General features: G+C 33.2%; 1 protein-coding gene across 1 annotated transcript in view; it reads right to left on the bottom strand.

The window, feature by feature from the left end:
* LOC129910712 (mucin-5AC) overlaps nt 1-18,478 on the bottom strand; it is a 343,104-nt gene that overhangs the window by 155,860 nt on the left and 168,766 nt on the right. The window contains exons 6-10 of the mRNA XM_055988201.1: nt 10,846-12,353; nt 7,052-7,487; nt 6,101-6,985; nt 4,759-5,475; nt 1,488-1,694 (exon numbers count right to left, since the gene is read on the bottom strand). Of these exons, the coding sequence (XP_055844176.1) occupies nt 1,488-1,694; nt 4,759-5,475; nt 6,101-6,985; nt 7,052-7,487; nt 10,846-12,353 (3,753 nt within the window). The remainder of the gene's footprint in view (nt 1-1,487; nt 1,695-4,758; nt 5,476-6,100; nt 6,986-7,051; nt 7,488-10,845; nt 12,354-18,478) is intronic.

Genomic DNA, 18,478 nt, shown 5'->3' with positions numbered 1-18,478 from the left:
GCTATTAAAAAATCTTTCTAAATCACCACAATACTAACATATCTAATTCTTGAGCAAAAATAATTGTATCTGTGTAAAAACCCATTGAAATGATAGTAAAAATGTCTTAATAGATACAAAAATTTCATTCAAAAACCTCCTTGAATCATTTACTTCATTTTAATATTATGTATTGATGTTAAACTTCATTCAATTCAACACACAATACAGTGTCCTGTATGTGAATGTGTGTTTTTGTTGTTCAATTCAACCTCAACTTCATATATTTCCTCGAATTTCTATAAGCATAATGTAGCTTTCATTACCGATTGATGTCCTTATCAATTAAATTTGAGGAAATACACCAGTTTCCATGAAGACGACACAGAATGGAGTAAGTGTGTGTGGTTCATTTGTGTATCGGTATTTAAACATCCTTTCCCATATCACCCTCTCGTTCTCTGCCTGTGTTTCCGTATACATGAATATCCCATTCGATTTACTTCACATGGGCGCATTTGATTGTACATACAGTCAAGTGTATATGTATCTTTACAATTAAATAACCCATAACGGATGTCCCAACACAAAACGAACTCTACCCTATATATGCACAAGGATTCAACAGGATACAACCAGAAGGTGTATAATATGGTATGGGTTGTGGTAATTCACAAGGAATTCACATCAGAATGTTGAGAATTCACTAAAGAATAACTAAGCAAGTGACATTCATGCGTTAGATAGCATAGGCAGTCGGGTGGACAGATAACACGAACCGGAAACAACCTTGCCACCAAATCCTTCTCTCTCCGAACCCCCAAAGGAACTGAAGACAGAGAAATAGAGAAAGAGAGAAAAAAAAAAAAAACTCACTAAAATAGGATAAAGGACTACTTTGGAATGAGCAAAAATTCAAAACTGAAGTTATCCTGATCCCTGTCATCCTTAACATTGCCACGCGGGTTTCTATACCCATCCCCACACTCCCCTACCCTTACCGCAGTTCGTCACCAAGAGAATAATAATCCTTTCGAGTTTGGGTTTATTTAAGGAATTAAATGCAAAGCTCTTTGTGTGAGTGTGTTTCATTTGAGATTGCTGCTGCTGCTTCTGCTTTTGCATCCGAATTGCAGTTGTTGCAAGTAAATTTTCCCGGATACGGAAATCCACGTGTGTGTGACAACTGAAGCCGGATATGTGCAGGATTTTCTATATTCTCATGTGCAGTGGTTTGAATATATGTGGCTAAGTGAGAATTTTGCCATTTGGTTCAACAATGACAAAAGATATAAAGAAATTCAGGTTTGGTTGCTGTAGGTAGCTTGGTTATAGGTGTGTACTACCTGAGAGTTTCTGCTGCTGCTGTATCGCAGGATATAAGAACAAGGATTTGCAATGCATAGAAGAGCTCCTTTTAACGAATATGCGAAAATTTTATATCAACAATACAATAGTACCTATACATATATTGAGTATAGAAGGTTTTCTTTTTTTTTAGTACTCACTGTGATTCGGATAAATTGAGGATGTTCGGTAGCGATACACTGCGGATACGCTCACGTGCTGCTATTGTTGTTGCTGGAGTTGTAGTTGTTGATGTTGTTGTTGTAGTCGTTTCCGTTGCGGAGTTATTTGCATTTGGAATTGTTGTTGATGTGCAGTTTGGTTTCGTTGAAATGTTGCAGTTGTTGTTAGTATTGTTGTTCGATGTCCTGGATGGGAAATAATAAACGATTGAATTCTTTGAATAGATTTTGTGCAACATTGAGTTGGGATTTTTTTTGGATAAATTTACATTTTGAAAGGAGAACAAAAAAACATATACACACACATAACAATTCAAGGTGGCTTTAGTGTTTTACCACAACCATTTTAGGTATTGGATAAGTTTTGGAAAATTGAAAGAAGATCCTTCCAAGAGATTGTAATCTGGGTTTTATCATATTTTACCTGGTACATCTAAAAATTGTGTGTATTTTTGTTATAATCTGGAACAGGGACGTCGAAGAAGTGTAAGATTAAATTTGTTGAAAAATTGGTTAGAGGAAAACCAAACTGGGTAAAATGGGCAATATGGTCAACCAGCAATAGAATAATAATTGGAATTTTAGACACAATCAAATAAACTGATTCATTTTTAAATATTGGTTATATTATTTTACACATTTTGAAAATAAATCAAAAAACTTGTTGCAAGGTAAAAGATCGATTTGAGTTTTGTTTGGGTATTGGAAAGAATTTTTGTATATAAAATTGATTTAGGAAACACAACATGAAATGGGTCAAGCAGATTTGAAAATATCAGACTTTATTGGGAAATAAAAAACCTTCTTTTTTTTTGTTTAAAAATCACAATAGATATCTCCTCTTCGATAAGCTGCTAATGCTGTTGATGGGAATTTCGTGGGCCATCTTCTGATCATTGGAGGCCTTTGATTTTGATCGAAAATAATAAATTTATAAAAAAACCAGGCATTTTAGTCAAAATTTGAAGAATAACAAAAATAGAATGGAAATTTTGGTGTTTAATTATAATTTATCAATTTTTGTGCAGTTAAACTTGATTTTGTGAACAAGCTTGATTTTTCAAGTGTATAAATGAAAAAAAAAAAAAAAAAAAAAAAAAACAAATAAATATATCCAACGTGGAGTTCTGTAATTTTAAAGACACCAACGCTGGGCTGTTTTAACTCTAATGTACTTATAAAACTGTGAAAATTAAGGACCTTTTACAGTTTTTAGATTTTTAGATCCTAAAAATACATAAATTATGAAAAAGTCTTTAGGAATCAGTTGTTGAAGAAGATAAAATATTCTGTAAGGTCTGTAGATTCAAAACTTCTTGAAATACATTACTCCAAAAGTTGGAAAATTTCTTAAAAAGCAAATATGGCAAAATGATACGGAATTTGGGCCCAAAACATATACAGCCATGAGACCTGTGTCAAATCATGTCGTCATGTCGTCATGTCGTTATGTCGTCATATCGTCATGTCGTCATATCGTCATGTCGTCATGTCGTCATGTCATCATGTCGTCATGTCGTCATGTCGTCATGTCGTCATGTCGTCATGTCGTCATGTTGTCATGTCGTCATGTCGTCATGTCGTCATGTCGTCATGTCGTCATGTCGTCATGTCGTCATGTCGTCATGTCGTCATGTCGTCATGTCGTCATGTCGTCATGTCGTCATGTCGTCATGTCGTCATGTCGTCATGTCGTCATGTCGTCATGTCGTCATGTCGTCATGTCGTCATGTCGTCATGTCGTTATGTCGTCATGTCGTCATGTCGTCATGTCGTCATGTCGTCATGTCGTCATGTCGTCATATCGTCATGTCGTCATATCGTCATGTCGTCATGTCGTCATATCGTCATGTCGTCATGTCATCATGTCGTCATGTCGTCATGTCGTCATGTTGTCATGTCGTCATGTTGTCATGTCGTCATGTCGTCATGTCGTCATGTCGTCATGTCGTCATGTCGTCATGTCGTCATGTCGTCATGTCGTCATGTCGTCATGTCGTCATGTCGTCATGTCGTCATGTCGTCATGTCGTCATGTCGTCATGTCGTCATGTCGTCATGTCGTCATGTCGTCATGTCGTCATGTCGTCATGTCGTCATGTCGTCATGTCGTCATGTCGTCATGTCGTCATGTCGTCATGTCGTCATGTCGTCATGTCGTCATGTCGCCATGTCGTCATGTCGCCATGTCGCCATGTCGCCATGTCGCCATGTCACCATGTCGCCATGTCGTCATGTCGTCATGTCGTCATGTCGTCATGTCGTCATGTCGTCATGTCGTCATGTCGTCATGTCGTCATGCCGCCATGTCGTCATGCCGCCATGTCACCATGGCGCTGTGTCACCATGGCGCTGTGTCACTATGCCGCTATGTAGCTACCCTTAGTTCAAAAATTATGACAAAAAAAAACTTTTTTCAAACCTCTTAAAAATAAAAATTTGTTTTTTTTTTTTTTGTGTAAAAATTATTCTTTTTCCACTTGTTCTCAATTATCCATGCTAATTCCAACAAATTACATCACTTTCTTTCGTTCGCTCATTAAAAAAGTTAGAAATTAAAAAAGGTCACTGTGGTGTATGCGTACTTTTTTTTGGTGTGGTGATTAAAAAACTAATTCTTCAATAATTTTTAAACTAAGCGTAGGATAGCAAAAATTAAAGTAAAATCCTGGGCTATCCTTGGGCAAACAAACCACGGTTTTAAACTAACGATTTTTTCACAGGAAAAAAAATCACAAGTTTTTTTTTTGTATCTTTTGAAAAAATAACGGAATAAAGAAAAAAAAGTGGGCTAACGTGGGGCAAAGGAACCATAGTGCAAAACCAACAATTTTTACACTGAATAAAAAAAATTATTTTTTGTGATTTTTGAGGTGAAAAGAAAAATAATTCCGTTCTAATTTTAGAACTAAGGGTGGCTGTCGCAAATGTATTCCATGTCACTCATTTTGCACATGTCGCTCATGTCGGACTTGTTGTACATGTGTCTCATGTCGCACTTGTCACAAATGTCACAATCGTTGCGCATATCACTCGAGTCACCCATGTCACAAAAAGGTCCCAAGTTTAGTCTTGCCCCGAGGCCTCAGTAGCTCAACGAACGTCTCTGCTGATTTGGAATTTTATTTATTATAATTATATGCCTGAGAGTATTTCCCAACGAATGACAATTAGAGAAACATTTTATTCAAAACATTTTATCAAATTTAATATTGCTGCAAAAGAAAATCTAACTCAAATCAAAAACTCACCTCGATCGCATGCCATCCACCACAGTCCATTCACCACTCGGCGAATGTACATATCTTCCGCCACTGCCCGACGAAGTTCCACTAGCCGTCGGCGAACCATGATATTCCCTTTCCCTCGTAATTGGCATTTCACAGTCTCCCAAAAATATCGACATTGTCGATGTCGAAAGTGGAGCTACACTTGGTCTATGCCTCGACGTATTCCCCTCCACCCTAATAGATGTCTTCGATAGATTATTATTATTTCTCAATATCACACGATCACAACTTTCAGTTTGATATGAATGTCTTAAATGTCCACGCGAATCACCATTTAAAGTTCTTAAATTTGTATTATTTCTTCTACTGTCTGATCTAATTAAAGTGGCATTACTGCCAGCGATGACATTAGTACGAACATTTGACGTATCAACACTGCTAGATTTAATTTGACGTTTCACTGAAAATGGCTGTTGTTTTTGTTGTTGTTGTTGTTGTTGATTTGACACTTCAATACTACTTGCTTTAACTTGACGTCTTAGCGCTTGTGCTACTTCAATACTACTTGCTTTAGCTTGACGTCTAATTGGTTGTGGATGATGTAGTGGTTGTTGTTTTTGTTGAGATGGTTGTTGTTGGTGATTATGTTGATGTGGTTGAGTTTTAGCATTTGACACAATTTGATTGTAATTTGCACCACAATGTGGCCAAAAATCACAGGTATTAGCCGTACAAGAACTGAAATAAAAATTTAAAATAAAAAAAGAAAAGAAAAAACAAAAACATAAATCACACACAGAACACAGGCGGAGTTCATTTGTTTTTTGACAGTTCACATGGATGTTTGACATTTTTTTTTTTTTGGCATTCGATTGGAATAGTGAAGTGATTTTTTTTTTGAGTGGTGGTGGTGGTGGTTAGTGGAGAGCAAATGATGATGGTTGGTGATTTAGCGATAACAACTTTTTCTACTTAGCATTTTGTTTTATGAAAGTTTTTTTTTTTTACTTTTAAAGCTGACATTAACTTTTGATTAGCGGGGTGGTTGAGTTTAATTTTTTTTTGAGTGAGTTTTCTAGAGGGTTTATGTTTTTTTGAAGGTTTTTTTGGTGCTTTACATAGAGATGCAAATAATACATTTTATTGGTTAGTTTTTTTTTTTTTAATTAATTTTTTGGTCTTAGATCAGTTCTTAGTTAAGCACTACATTAATTATAGTTTTTTTTTTAGTTTTTATTTTAGTTTAATGATTTTGATTATAGCTCTTATTGCAATATAAGGAGGGGACTAGACACTAGTCATCTAGGGTTTTAACTCTATTCAAGCTTTTTTTTGGATTTTTTCTTTAAATTTCAATCAATACCTTCCTCGATTTGTTCCTTGATGTGATCGTTGCTGTTGCTGCTGCTGCCGGTAAAGGTACTCCGATCGCAGCCGCTCGTCACTGGTAACGATCGATTTGAATTCATTGGCAGAATCGGGGGTTATACTGTCTCGAGAATTATGCAAACGATCGAGTGAATAGTTGCTGTCACTGGGTGACTGATTGGGACGCTTTGTCGTCGGATGATCGTATATCCGTTCACTGCTGCTTAGAAAGTTCAGTTCGCTATTCCCACCAGCATTGATAGTTTCGCGGTTTTTCATCGAGGCAGGGATGTCATAGTCCCGACTAAAGTCCATGATCGGTGATCGGTCGAGTGATCGTCGCAGCATGTCGTAAGTCAGTTCATGATCACACAGCCGCGTTCCATAGTTTTGCGGGCTAGTTTGACGTGGTCCAAGGGTTGTGCTCGAGCTGGTTCCCGACGATTGTGGTGATGGCACCGGAGAGGTTTTACGCACTTTTCGCAGCCCAGGATCAGTGGTTTGCAAATAGCGCATATTTATACTAGTATTTCCATTATTATTGCTTGTTTCCCTATAATCTTCGTCGAAGGAGCGACTCTTGTCGACAAAGTCCAGGCGACTAGGCACATTCTGATTGCTATAAGTCCCATAATCAAAGTCAAACGATCGGCTCTTATCAACATCAGTTGATCGTGTATTGCGATTGGTATTGGCATTTGTTACCAAAATTTGTTGGGGATTTGTGGTTGTTCGAATTGTTGGCGGAAATGCACTATTTTGGGATGATCTCAGAGATGACTGATGATAGATTGGGGGTTGATTTGGAGGAATTGGCTGGCCAACGCAAACCATTATTTTGTGTGATCGGTTCGGTGAACGTTCTGTTAACTGAAGGGATCTGGAAAAAATATTACAAAAGCTTCACAAAGGGCAACAAAGTTTTTCTTCTAAGTTGATTACTTACCTCGATCGTCGAATGCGATGATCTTCGGCAGCTTTTGCATTTCTAGCATTTGATCGTCGATGTGGCGTCGAAGTTTGTTGACCATCATGCTCACCTCCACTATAGCTTGAGCTTGACGAACTTCTTGATGCACTTCGTGATTTGTCTTCATATTTCTTATTTCTCTCCAGAGTGTTGCTGCGCGAACCAGAATTCTGTCGTGAGCCGAGAGATCCTTGTGATCCCTTCTTTCGACGATCTTCAGGAGTCAATGACCGACTTTCCGGTGTAATTGACCTTTGTTTGCGCAAACTGCTCGACGAACTATGCGAATCGTTGCGATCGGGTGTTAGCGAACGTTGTCGCTGTTGTTTGTAGGGTGAAATGTTGTGATAATTTGTTGTGAGGAATTCCGTTGATTCGTCTTCCTCATTGTCCAGTTCGTCATTGGAGAGATCTTAAAAAGAATTGAGAAAAAAACATTAGGAGTTTAATTCATTTTTGAAAATGTTCAAAAATTTGACAACAAAATTTCAATTGAAGTATCGAATTTTTTAAAAAGGCAATTGAATCCCTATTAAAAGTACAAGTATGTAGGTACTTGAAAGTTCGAAAGGTAGTTTCCTGCTGTTTGATAGAAGTTTTAAAGAAAAACTTTTTTCTATTTTCAATTATCATTCAATGGCAATGACCATTTGTTCCGGAAATACCTAGTTGAACTCAAATCTACAACAATACATTTCAGTATTGATTTACACACGATATAATGGTAAAATTGCATACACAAACATAATATGTGTCTGTATGTGTTTATTGTGAAACTAAACTGGATGGTTTTTGTCCTTCAAATAGGTATATACGATACATAATTCTTTTTTAGGATTGAGGGCAAATGTTTAGTAGAGAGAAAAATATGGAATTTTTTTGTTCATTGGTTAGAAACGTGGGAGTGAGTATAAACGGTGAGGTTTCAATACACGGATGCAATAGCCTTCATGTAACACAAGTTTCCTGGAAAATGGTGAAGGAAAAATTTTCAGATTCTTTACGTAAGCTACATACCTATAACTCTTTTTTGTTGTTGTCTTTGTAAATTCTATATTATATCGATTGGATAGATGAGGAAATTATATTTGAACGTTTTGTTAAACAAGTTAAATTGTTTTTTTGAGTTTTTTTTTTCTTTTTTGAACTTGATAATATTTCATATTTTCCTTTATAAATACTAAGGGCCAATTTTTCAACAGTCAGATAAACCTCAGATAGAGCTTATTCCTAGGAATAAAAGTTTTTTTTATATTGACATTTATTCTTCTGATAGTCTAACTGACGATTCAAAAATCAGTGCTAAATAAAATAAAATATCAAAAGAAAAGTTAGAAAAAAGGACTTAACTTAATTTCACTTTATGTGAACGAGGAGATAATTTTTTAAATTCTTTTTTTTTTTCTTAGAAAAGGATAGAGTTTCTAAAAATATATAAAATTCAATATTATAACAGTTTACCTATGAGATCTTTAAAGAGAAGGGTATAGCTAGGAAAAGGAATAGCTTATGCACTGAGTTCGAAGAATTGCTCGTCAGTAACATGACGACCATTATTGGTGATTAAATTGCATACAGCTTAAGTTTACTTAAGGAGAGAAAAAAAATGGTGCAATGGTTTTAAGTAAATATAGTATTTGTATTTTTGCGAAATTTATAATTTGCAAAAATTGGTACTTTATGAATTCGTAAATAATATTTCCAGAAGTTAAACACTTAACTTTTCTGCATAGGTATAAAAAAAAACGTTTGCACTAAAAATGCATAATTCAAACCAAGGAAGACATTTCGAGGCAAAAGTCGTATTCACATTTAGGATGTTTCATTAAATGTCGACATTTTTTCGGTCATTTCAAAATGTAGATATTTCGAAATCTCGATTCAACAAAAAATCAAATGGTTATAAGAAATAGAGTTTTATTAATTGTGTTATTTTGCAATAATAAGTAGCTTTTTGATTGATTTTTGTTGTTGGATCAGTTAAAGAAGATATTTTGTCATTTGGGGAAAATTATATTGCTTTTTTCATATAACTAAACATTTAAAAATGCATTAGAAAATGAGCAATTTTGATATTTTTCATGAAATGATTATTCAAAAATAGGGCCAAAAATGAAAAATCCGCTCAGAACATATTCTAATTTTATTCATTACCTTTAAATTGACATAGGTATATATATCATATGTGTTTTCCACTTAAACTTCTCACAAACTATGCAAGAAAAAAGTTGTTTTGGACTATTTTGCAAAAACTGTTACCTACTGAAATATTTAAATAAGTTATGAAAAAAATTTAAAAAATAAAAATGTGGCTAAACCATATTTTAGATTAAATGTCAATCTTTCATTAGCAAATTAGTTTTTTGCAATAAGTGTTCTGTGGACCTCACAAACTGTGCAGAAATTTTCCAAATTTCTCGTTTTTCTCAAAATTATGTTTGTTGGAAGAAAAAAATGGGCTTTTAAAAAAATATATAGAAAAATTATATCTAACGGTAATTTATTTACACTCCATTAACTTTAAGGCCATTGAAAATTTTAAAATTTGTAAGTGATTTGACAGATTTTTAATTTTTTATGGGGACTTTTAAAACAACGGAGGATTGATAAACTGGACCTAAGTTAATCCAAATTGGTTGAATTTTTTTTTCAGTTCAAATAATGATTTAACTACTACCTCTGTTTGCCTCTGTTGGCTGATTTTTTAGATATAGTCTAAGCACGGCCGTTGAGTTACTTAGCTCATAAGGTGAGAGGCTAAAAATAGTGTTTAATTAAATTTATAAATTGATACTGAAAATTAACAAATAGAGTTGCTACTTTTAAAATGATAACTTCTATGTTGTAACTCACACGTAGAAAAATAATGGACCTAAAGAGAGGTTTTTTCGGTAGGTTAAAACAAAAATGTATTAAAAATAACGTAGTCGATAAAAACTACGTAGTTCTTGCTGCTAAAATCAACGTAGTCGCCTCGGTTAAGTTAAATTGTTTAAAATTACCATTTTAAAAGGTTATTTTAACCGGTCAACATGTTTATATTGATCAATAAACTCGGCTCGGACATTTGAGATATTAGTATTTGAGATATAAGTAACCATGGCAAAATAATTTACGAAAAGCTAAGAAACAGCCAAAATGTATCATACTTGATAAAGTTAAAAAGGCCAAAATAAACACCAAATTTTATGTGAAACCCTGTTATAACTATATTATTTTTTTTTAAAATAAACTATACAAAATTTGGGTTTCCATCTCTAAAATACGAACAATTAAATTACCTTATTCATACAAATTCACTTTTTACTACTTAAAGGAGCATGTTTTGGTATGAATCTCACTCCACGCTGATCAGGTGGTCATTAAGCGAGTGGGACCGCTATTCTTAACTGCTTAAAAAACACTAAAGAACACTTTTATCAGCCAAAATGCTGTTTCAAAGATGAAGATACTAAGATAGACATCAACTTTTAGGTGAGATCCTCTTTGATTCCTGGGGGGCTATTCCGGTTCATGAAGATAATACCTTATTGTTTTGAAATGTGTAATTGTGCACTTTGCACTTAGTTCCTCTTTTAGTTTATTAAGATTAGTAGTAAGATTAGTTAGTAAGATAAGTTGCTTTCGAATAAAAGATCTAAGCTTTGTTAAGCAAAAACCAAGTCTATTTTTTGGAACTTCATAATTTGATTTCTTTTCATTTCCAGAAACTCCAAAAGCATTTTTAACTTAATTCAAAATTCAAAAAAAAAATATATTTCGCATCTTACCTGATCGTGCACCGCTATCACATGAGTTAAGGCGTTGACTTATATTCGTATCGAAACTGCGAAACCTCGACATATTGACTATCGATGGTGGCGTCACCATTTGTGTGGCACTCTGCACACGTGACGAAAACTGAGCCTTTCTCGACCTACCATTCCTGTCGAATTGTGACTTGGATTTATCGAGCTTCCTCGGTTGACTATACACAGGTGGTGCTTCTTTCACAGACGTATTCATGTAGGCAGTGGTAAGATTTTGTTGGTATTTGGGTGAATTATCACGGCTTTTATTCTGGGTGTTCTCCTTTTTCGTTAAGTAGTTAGGTGAACAACCAGTAAGGGTACTAAAATTTGGTGATCTATCACGTTGGGGTGGTGGCTTATCAGATAGATTACAATCGAAGCTACGCGAAAATGTCTCCACATAATTGTCTTTAGGTGTTTTTCGAGTATCATATTCGAAACTTCGACTAAAAACCATTCCACCTTTGACAACTTTATTGGGATCATACTTTGGATTGATACTGGTTGATATTTGAAGACGGACTGCAGTATCAGGACGTTCGTACTTCGCCTTGGAATCTTGAAATGCTGGCGGAGGGGAAAGTATTGGAGTTATTGGAGGTGGAGATTCGGAGTCAAGGTAGCTTTTAACTGGTAGAAAACCGGGTCTTTCATTCAAAATACTAGCAATTTGAGGGTCTACAATTTTAAAGCCCGGCTTAAGATATCCCCTAGTAGCCGAAGTATTTCTTCGTGCCTCATTACGTGAAATTAACTCTTCGATCTTGCTACCAGACACTTTGGGTACCGCATAAACCGGTTTATCACGCCCCGTATTGTCAATCTGAATAACACGAATTGTATTTTTAAGATTATCAGCGTCATTCTGGTGATTATCATATCGCTGATAGTTCGATCGTCGATTGTGACTTCCCGGCGAGTTTTCATTGTTTATTCGTTTCGAATTCACCTGAACCCAACCGGATTTATTGAGAAATATCTCATTATTCGATTTCTTCGTTGAACGATTCTCACCAAAGAGATAGGTTGGTTTTTGGGAACATGACGCTGCCGATGTCTGACTCAAGCTATGAAAGTGCATTTTTCTAGCTTTGAGTTTTTCGTTGAAGCTTCGGGTGGAAGCTTCCAGACTTTCACGTCTTTTAGCAGCGTATTTTTGATAGGATGTACGATCGGATGGTGATGTGGGTTCTTTTACATTATCCTCAGGCGTGGTAATGGATGACGAGAGGGCGTGGGTGGAGGAGGCAAGGGAGGGACGTGAACGACTACGTCGTTTTTTCGGTGGAAGGGCTGGCAGCGGAAGATTTGAGATATCAATTTTGTCAGCAATTGATGTACGATCGGTTGAACTGCAACGAGAATCTTTAGTCAAATGGCTGTCATCGGTTGATGCGGCCTCACTTGTCGAATCGATGCAGGAGTAGTCTTGACGGGCGAGTTTTGGCCGTCGAGGTGATCGTAGTGCTGCTTCTGGTGTAAGTTCGCTGCAAAGAATAAAAAATAGACAACAGAAATATTAATAAGGTGAATTATTTAATTTTATAAAATTAAATAACGTAAATGTTTATGAATACAAAGGAAGTAAGTTAGGTTAGATTATAAGGAAGTAAGTTAAATGTGCCCTTAATTATGAAAGTGGACTAAGTCACCCCTAAAAATGGCCTCAAATCTAGCCTTAAAATAATTATTATTTAAGGGGTAAAGTTTATTTTAAAGCGAAATTGCAGTAAATATTGCTCGTCTAGTGATTTCATAAAAGAAATATAATTTAATCGTTATAAGAAAATTATAATGCAAGTTTTTCTTTAAACAATGCAAAAAGTGACTTAGTCCACTTTCATAATCATGGGCACAAATGGCCGAATAAAATAGGTCAAAGATAATTAGATATCACTGCATCACTGCACTTTTGGGGCATTTTCGTTTTTTCGACACTCGCTTTTTTTCATAAGGCTCTACCTTTATTCGTTTGATATATTAATATTTTTTAACATTTCATAACATTTATCGTTAAGTTTTTTAAAGTGGGATAAACTGTGGCATGTGTTAAAAAAAAAAACTAGAAACGGATGGTAATGAATTATATTTACAATAAATACAATACGAAATGTAAATCATTCAATCCTTTCAATGCAAATCTACCGCATGAAAAACAAAACTTAACGAAACTCGATTTTAAAACTTAATACTGAAGTCAAATTTAAGACCAACAATCCAAAAATCATATTCGCTGTTACTGTACAATTTTAAAGGGCTCACATATCATATTAGATCTGAGCTTCGTTAAGTTGTATGTTTTGCGTGCGTTTAAATAGGATAAGGTTACATAGTTCCGTAGTTCTAAATAGAATTATACTTGGTCTTGCAATGCTAGACATCTAAAACCTTTGTACATTGTGAATTCATTTGGTGCACTTTTTGTTAGGTTTCGTTCAGTTATCGGTACATAGTTTATTTTCTAAGAGAAGATCATTGTTAGCGACAACATTAATTTGCATCTATTAAAGTTGTGTCTTGAAGCATGACTTAAAAAAATTATGAAGAATTTAGATCGTAAATTTTTATTTAATAAATTCTTCGTTAAGTTCTTGCAAGTAAATTATTTACGAGTTTTCTTATATAATCAAATTGTAAATAAAAGGATATTCAAAATATTTTATAATCAGTTCAAAGTGTGAGTACATAGACCTCTTTTTCGATTGTGAAAAACTTAACGGAACATAGTTGTAGGAATGACACAAATTCAGAATTAATCTTAAGCTCTTTATCATACATAATTGGTGATGAATTTATAATTCAATACTAAAACTTTGTTTCGTCAAGTTTTCGGTCTTGTTTTTTTAATTACGAAGAGGAGGCTATTGCTTGCAAAAACGTATGACTAGCTTAGAGTAAAAGTAAAAATACAATATACCAAGTTATGACTAGGACTTCGTACTTAATTTGATTAGGGAATATAATATATCATGTATAATTGAATTTTTTTTTTACTAAATAACATTGAAAAGGAAAAATCTGACTTCTATTTAAAGTTTGTGTGTATTTTCGTATTTTGAATAGTACGTTAGCAAAATATTAAGAATTTAAATCTTATTTCTAGATTCTTCGTTCAGTTTTTGAAACCCAATAAATTGTTTATAATTTTGATAAGATTGCAGAATTGCAAAATGATGATTAGAAAAAATTTTTTAAAATTTAACCAAAAATAAACCACTCCTTCGAATACCAATAAAACTTTAAGAAAATTATTTTTTATTCGTTAAGTTTTTTTAAGATTTAAAGTAGTTATTTTGTATTTTAATCATTAAAAGACATTGTGTTAAACAAGCTTAACTTCCAGGTGCAGATATGTTCGTCTAAAGACCCAAAAGGAAAACTTAACGAAATGTTAACAAATAAGGACTCTACTTTTAACACTGAAAATCAAGTGTGATTAACCTAGAATAAAAATAAATTAGCAATATAAAAACCTTCACAATCAACTAATTAGACAGAAAAACCTTATGTTAGATTCTGACTTTAGCTTATTTTCTACTTATGACAAATCCTTCTCCTCCTCTACCTAATGCCAATCAAAAAACGGAAAGTAAAAGAGAAATAAAGATGTCAGTTGCAATTAATATTTTAATTCTTATTAAATGAATGATAACTTATTATTATCCAGGGAGTGCTATTTTCCTTATTCACTTTTATAGTTCTTCCCCCTCCATTGCATATAATTCTCAAATAAGGATTATCTAACTCTTTATTCGCACTCACTTTTATAATTAGTTACCTCAGGGGGAATACAAAATTTAAATCCTTTCCCCAAGAGTGCAAAAAGAAAAATCACATTTTCCATATAAAATCTTAATCCGGAAATCTCTGTTAAATCTTTCGGTTCGTTGAATCTTTGCATTCACTCTACCGCATCCAACAATCAACGTAGAGAGCAGAAGAAGAAACAAAAAATCAACGAAAAGTCTCTTTTTTTCCTACCAATTGAAGTATACGCGTTATATTGTAGGTACCTGGTTCTCCTTATCACCTGGATATAGTCTTCTACATTTTACATACATATATAGCGATATAAAACCCTATAATACACCCTATTGCATTACAACAGCACACTGCCGGAAAATCTAGGTGAAAAGTCAATAGCCCTACTTACTTCCTGAATAATACTCTTGAGCATTTATAGAAAAGCTAAAAATCTAAAAAAAACAACAACAAAGAAACGAATGCAGCATCATGTTTGATAAGAAAAGTAAAAAAAAAACTTCCTTCAAACATATACACTCATACGAAATATTTATCCTAGGTTCACTGCTAAAAAAACAACGAAGAAGGTTTGATGTACCTAAACATCAGACTATAACAAGACTCTAAAGACGCGAGCGTTACACATTCAATGCTTTCTATTTGCATTCTGCATTCGTTGTGCCCACCCCCAATCCTCATCCTTTCCCAAACTCCCATCCTTCCATAATTACTTACTCGCTGCTGTCTGTGATTGCTCTTCTCTTTTTGCAAAAAAAGAGGATACTCAGCTTAAGGGCTCTGATCCCCATCATCATCATCATCATCATCGTCGTGAGAATGAAGACTACAACGACGACGACAACGTGGGCATTATCATCATTATCTAAGCGTACATTTATATATATAGCAATCCAGAAGGCAACTATATGACGAGACGAAACGAGGCGAACAGTTCCACTTTGCAATCATATATGCTGAGTCTGGGAAAAGCGAGAAATCAAAAGGCAGAAAGGATAAAAATGCAAAAGAAAAAAAACTTTTGGCAAGAATGAATATACGTCGAGTATAAATGAATTTTAAGGCATCACAGGATGATTTTGAATTCACTAGCGAAAAAGACTTTGACGTTCACGTTTGCCATTAAAAGAAATGTTTCTAACTCTAATTTATTTGTGAAAATGTTGGAAAATTTTCAAAAGGGAGCCATATGAGTCGTGCAAACCTGCTTGCCCATACAACTTTTTTTTTAAATAATTTATTTTCCCTAAAACTATCTTTAACCATTAATATTACCATGTTGCATTGCTGTAACAAACCAAAATAGGTCCAACAAAAAAACAGACGAAGCTTGTTAATTTATTTTGTCTTTAAATAACATAATATTTTACTGTTAATATTTTATCGAAATACTCCAAAATATTTCACAGAAATTGCGTTACAAGTATTTTATTGACAGTTTATTTTGAAAGTTTAATTTTCTTGAAATTTCTAAAAATTCAAAAATATCTTTTCTCTCACTTTTTCTTTTTGGACTTTCGGAAAATATGTAAAATTAAATATTTAATAATTTGTTGTTTGAATTTTCGCATTTTTGAACTTGAACATTTTACACTTTTTATTTTGATTTCTAAATATTGATTTTTTTTAAAAAATACGTGTTTTATAATTATTCAAGGCAAGTGCTTACATGTTATTAATTTTAAAATATATGTTCTTGACATATAAAGGGTTAAATGGCACAATAAAATTTCAGATCATGTAAAAATCTCGCATTACAAGAGTTTTTATTGTAAAAAATCTCAATATTAAAACCAATAAACATTTGTTTCACAGAAATTCACTTATACCTTATTCATATACCCCAACGCCGCAACAGAAGTATAACTTCAAAAATAATCCCAATTGGAAAAATTTAGAACTTTGAAAAGAAATTTAGAAAAAGAAAATCGAAAATTTTTAAGAGTTTCAACTTTACTAAAATGTAAAAAACATAGAAATAATTCAAAAACATTTTTGTACTTATTCTAAATATTGATTTTTTCGGGAAAACATCAGCGAAATTTGAGGTTTTAATCCATTACATTACGATGATGGAGAAGTCCGAAAAAGTGGGTCTACAGATGATTTTTATGGAATTCTGAATGTTGTTTTTTTATTGATTTTTTTTTAATATCTTGCTTAGAAAGTGTATACCTCCCATACAAATTTTTCAAGTTATGGCTATAATTACTCGAAAACGGCTCTAACGATTTTGATTAAACTTTGCAGACGTAATATTCAAAGCAATTGCAATAAAACTACATTCTTTATTTTTCTCAAAAAAGTCAAATAACAAAAAAAAAAATTTTTTCATTTAACAAAATTTTGCCTTAAATGTCGGCTCTTAAAATCTACAAGTAAACTAACATAAGTATTAGGGTGGGTCAAAAAAATCGAAATTCTTTTTTTTTGATTTGGTACTCCGAAAAATCGATTGCTCTAGAATATACACACCAAATATGAGCTCTTTATATTAATGGGAAGGTCCTCCGCTTTGCAATTTTCCAGTTTTACATCAAGCTTCTACTAAAAAAAAATAATTTTTTTATTAATTGACTTGTTAGTAAATTTCTTTTCATATTCTTGTAGGAAATTGAACGCTCTACAAAAAAGGCCTTACACACTGTTTTCGTTTATCTAACCGTTGAATAGATATTTGAGGTCCAAAAATCGAGAAAATCTTTAAAAATTCGTTTTTTGTTAATTTTGTAACAAATTGAAAAATTATAATAATCAAACGCGCAAGACATATTCTTATTGGAAATTGATTGTTCCACAAAAAAGGTCTTATTAACTTTTTTCATTAATCTAACCATTCTAAAGATATTCGAGGTCAAAGTTAAAAATTTTATATAGGAGTGGAGTATAGAAAATAACAAAAACTTGAAAACTTGGATTACAAAACCACATAATCTCAACCTACTTAATAAACAAAAAATCCTAACGAATTTAAAGAAAAACTCTCAATGGAAAATTCCAAAAATTGTGGACTTCAAAACTCTATTTTCCAAAATTCTGTAAATATGTTAATAAAGAGAATTTATTTTTTATAATAAAAACAAATGGGTACTTCTTGTCACTATTAGAACAACTTTCCTATTTTAATTTACAAAAAAATAAGTCTGTGCGGATTTTTTGGACAGAATTTTGATACTTACAGAATTATAACCCTTATAACCCAAAATAAAGTTGTTTTGTTTTTTTTTGTTGTAATTTCGTTATATAAATCAACGCCTTTAACCAAAATTTCTAAAAAAAATATTGTATCAGTTTCTCTAAAAAAAAGTAGTTATGATTTATAGAAATTTTTAACAGACTTTCTAGCGAAGAAATACAGCAATAACCAGAAAAACAGACCTTTTTTTCAACTTAACCACCAAAAACAATTTGGTACACCAAAAATTTCCCTTAAAAAATGATTAGACTTACTGGCGATAAAAAATTTTTGAGTTGTCACAAGGCCAAAAAATAAGGCGTTTTATTCAAATTTAGAATTAATTTAATATGATTTTAAATAAAATTCTTTTCATTTCAGTGGGGTAACAACAAGATACACAGAGAAAAATAGACCACATTGAATACAAAAAAAAAAAAAAAAACAATAATATTTCTCTATGGTTTTCATCCAAAAAGGAAACCTTATTAAAACAATCGGGTTTCCTTTAATTTTTTAAAATCTGCACTTGTAGGATTTTAAAAAGAACTGAAAACTGAAAAAACAGGGATGGAACTGAAAACTTTAAATCAGTTGTCGAACACAGTACCACCTGAACCAACCTGCTCTACAATTTAATCGCGATTTTTATTCAGGTGGCAAATTGATTTTAAT

The sequence above is a fragment of the Episyrphus balteatus genome, chromosome 2 (assembly GCF_945859705.1).
Source record: "Episyrphus balteatus chromosome 2, idEpiBalt1.1, whole genome shotgun sequence".
Classification (NCBI taxonomy): Eukaryota; Metazoa; Arthropoda; class Insecta; order Diptera; family Syrphidae; genus Episyrphus; species Episyrphus balteatus.
The sequence above is the reverse complement of the archived record's forward strand: the minus strand, read 5'-3'. Positions and strand labels throughout refer to the sequence as shown.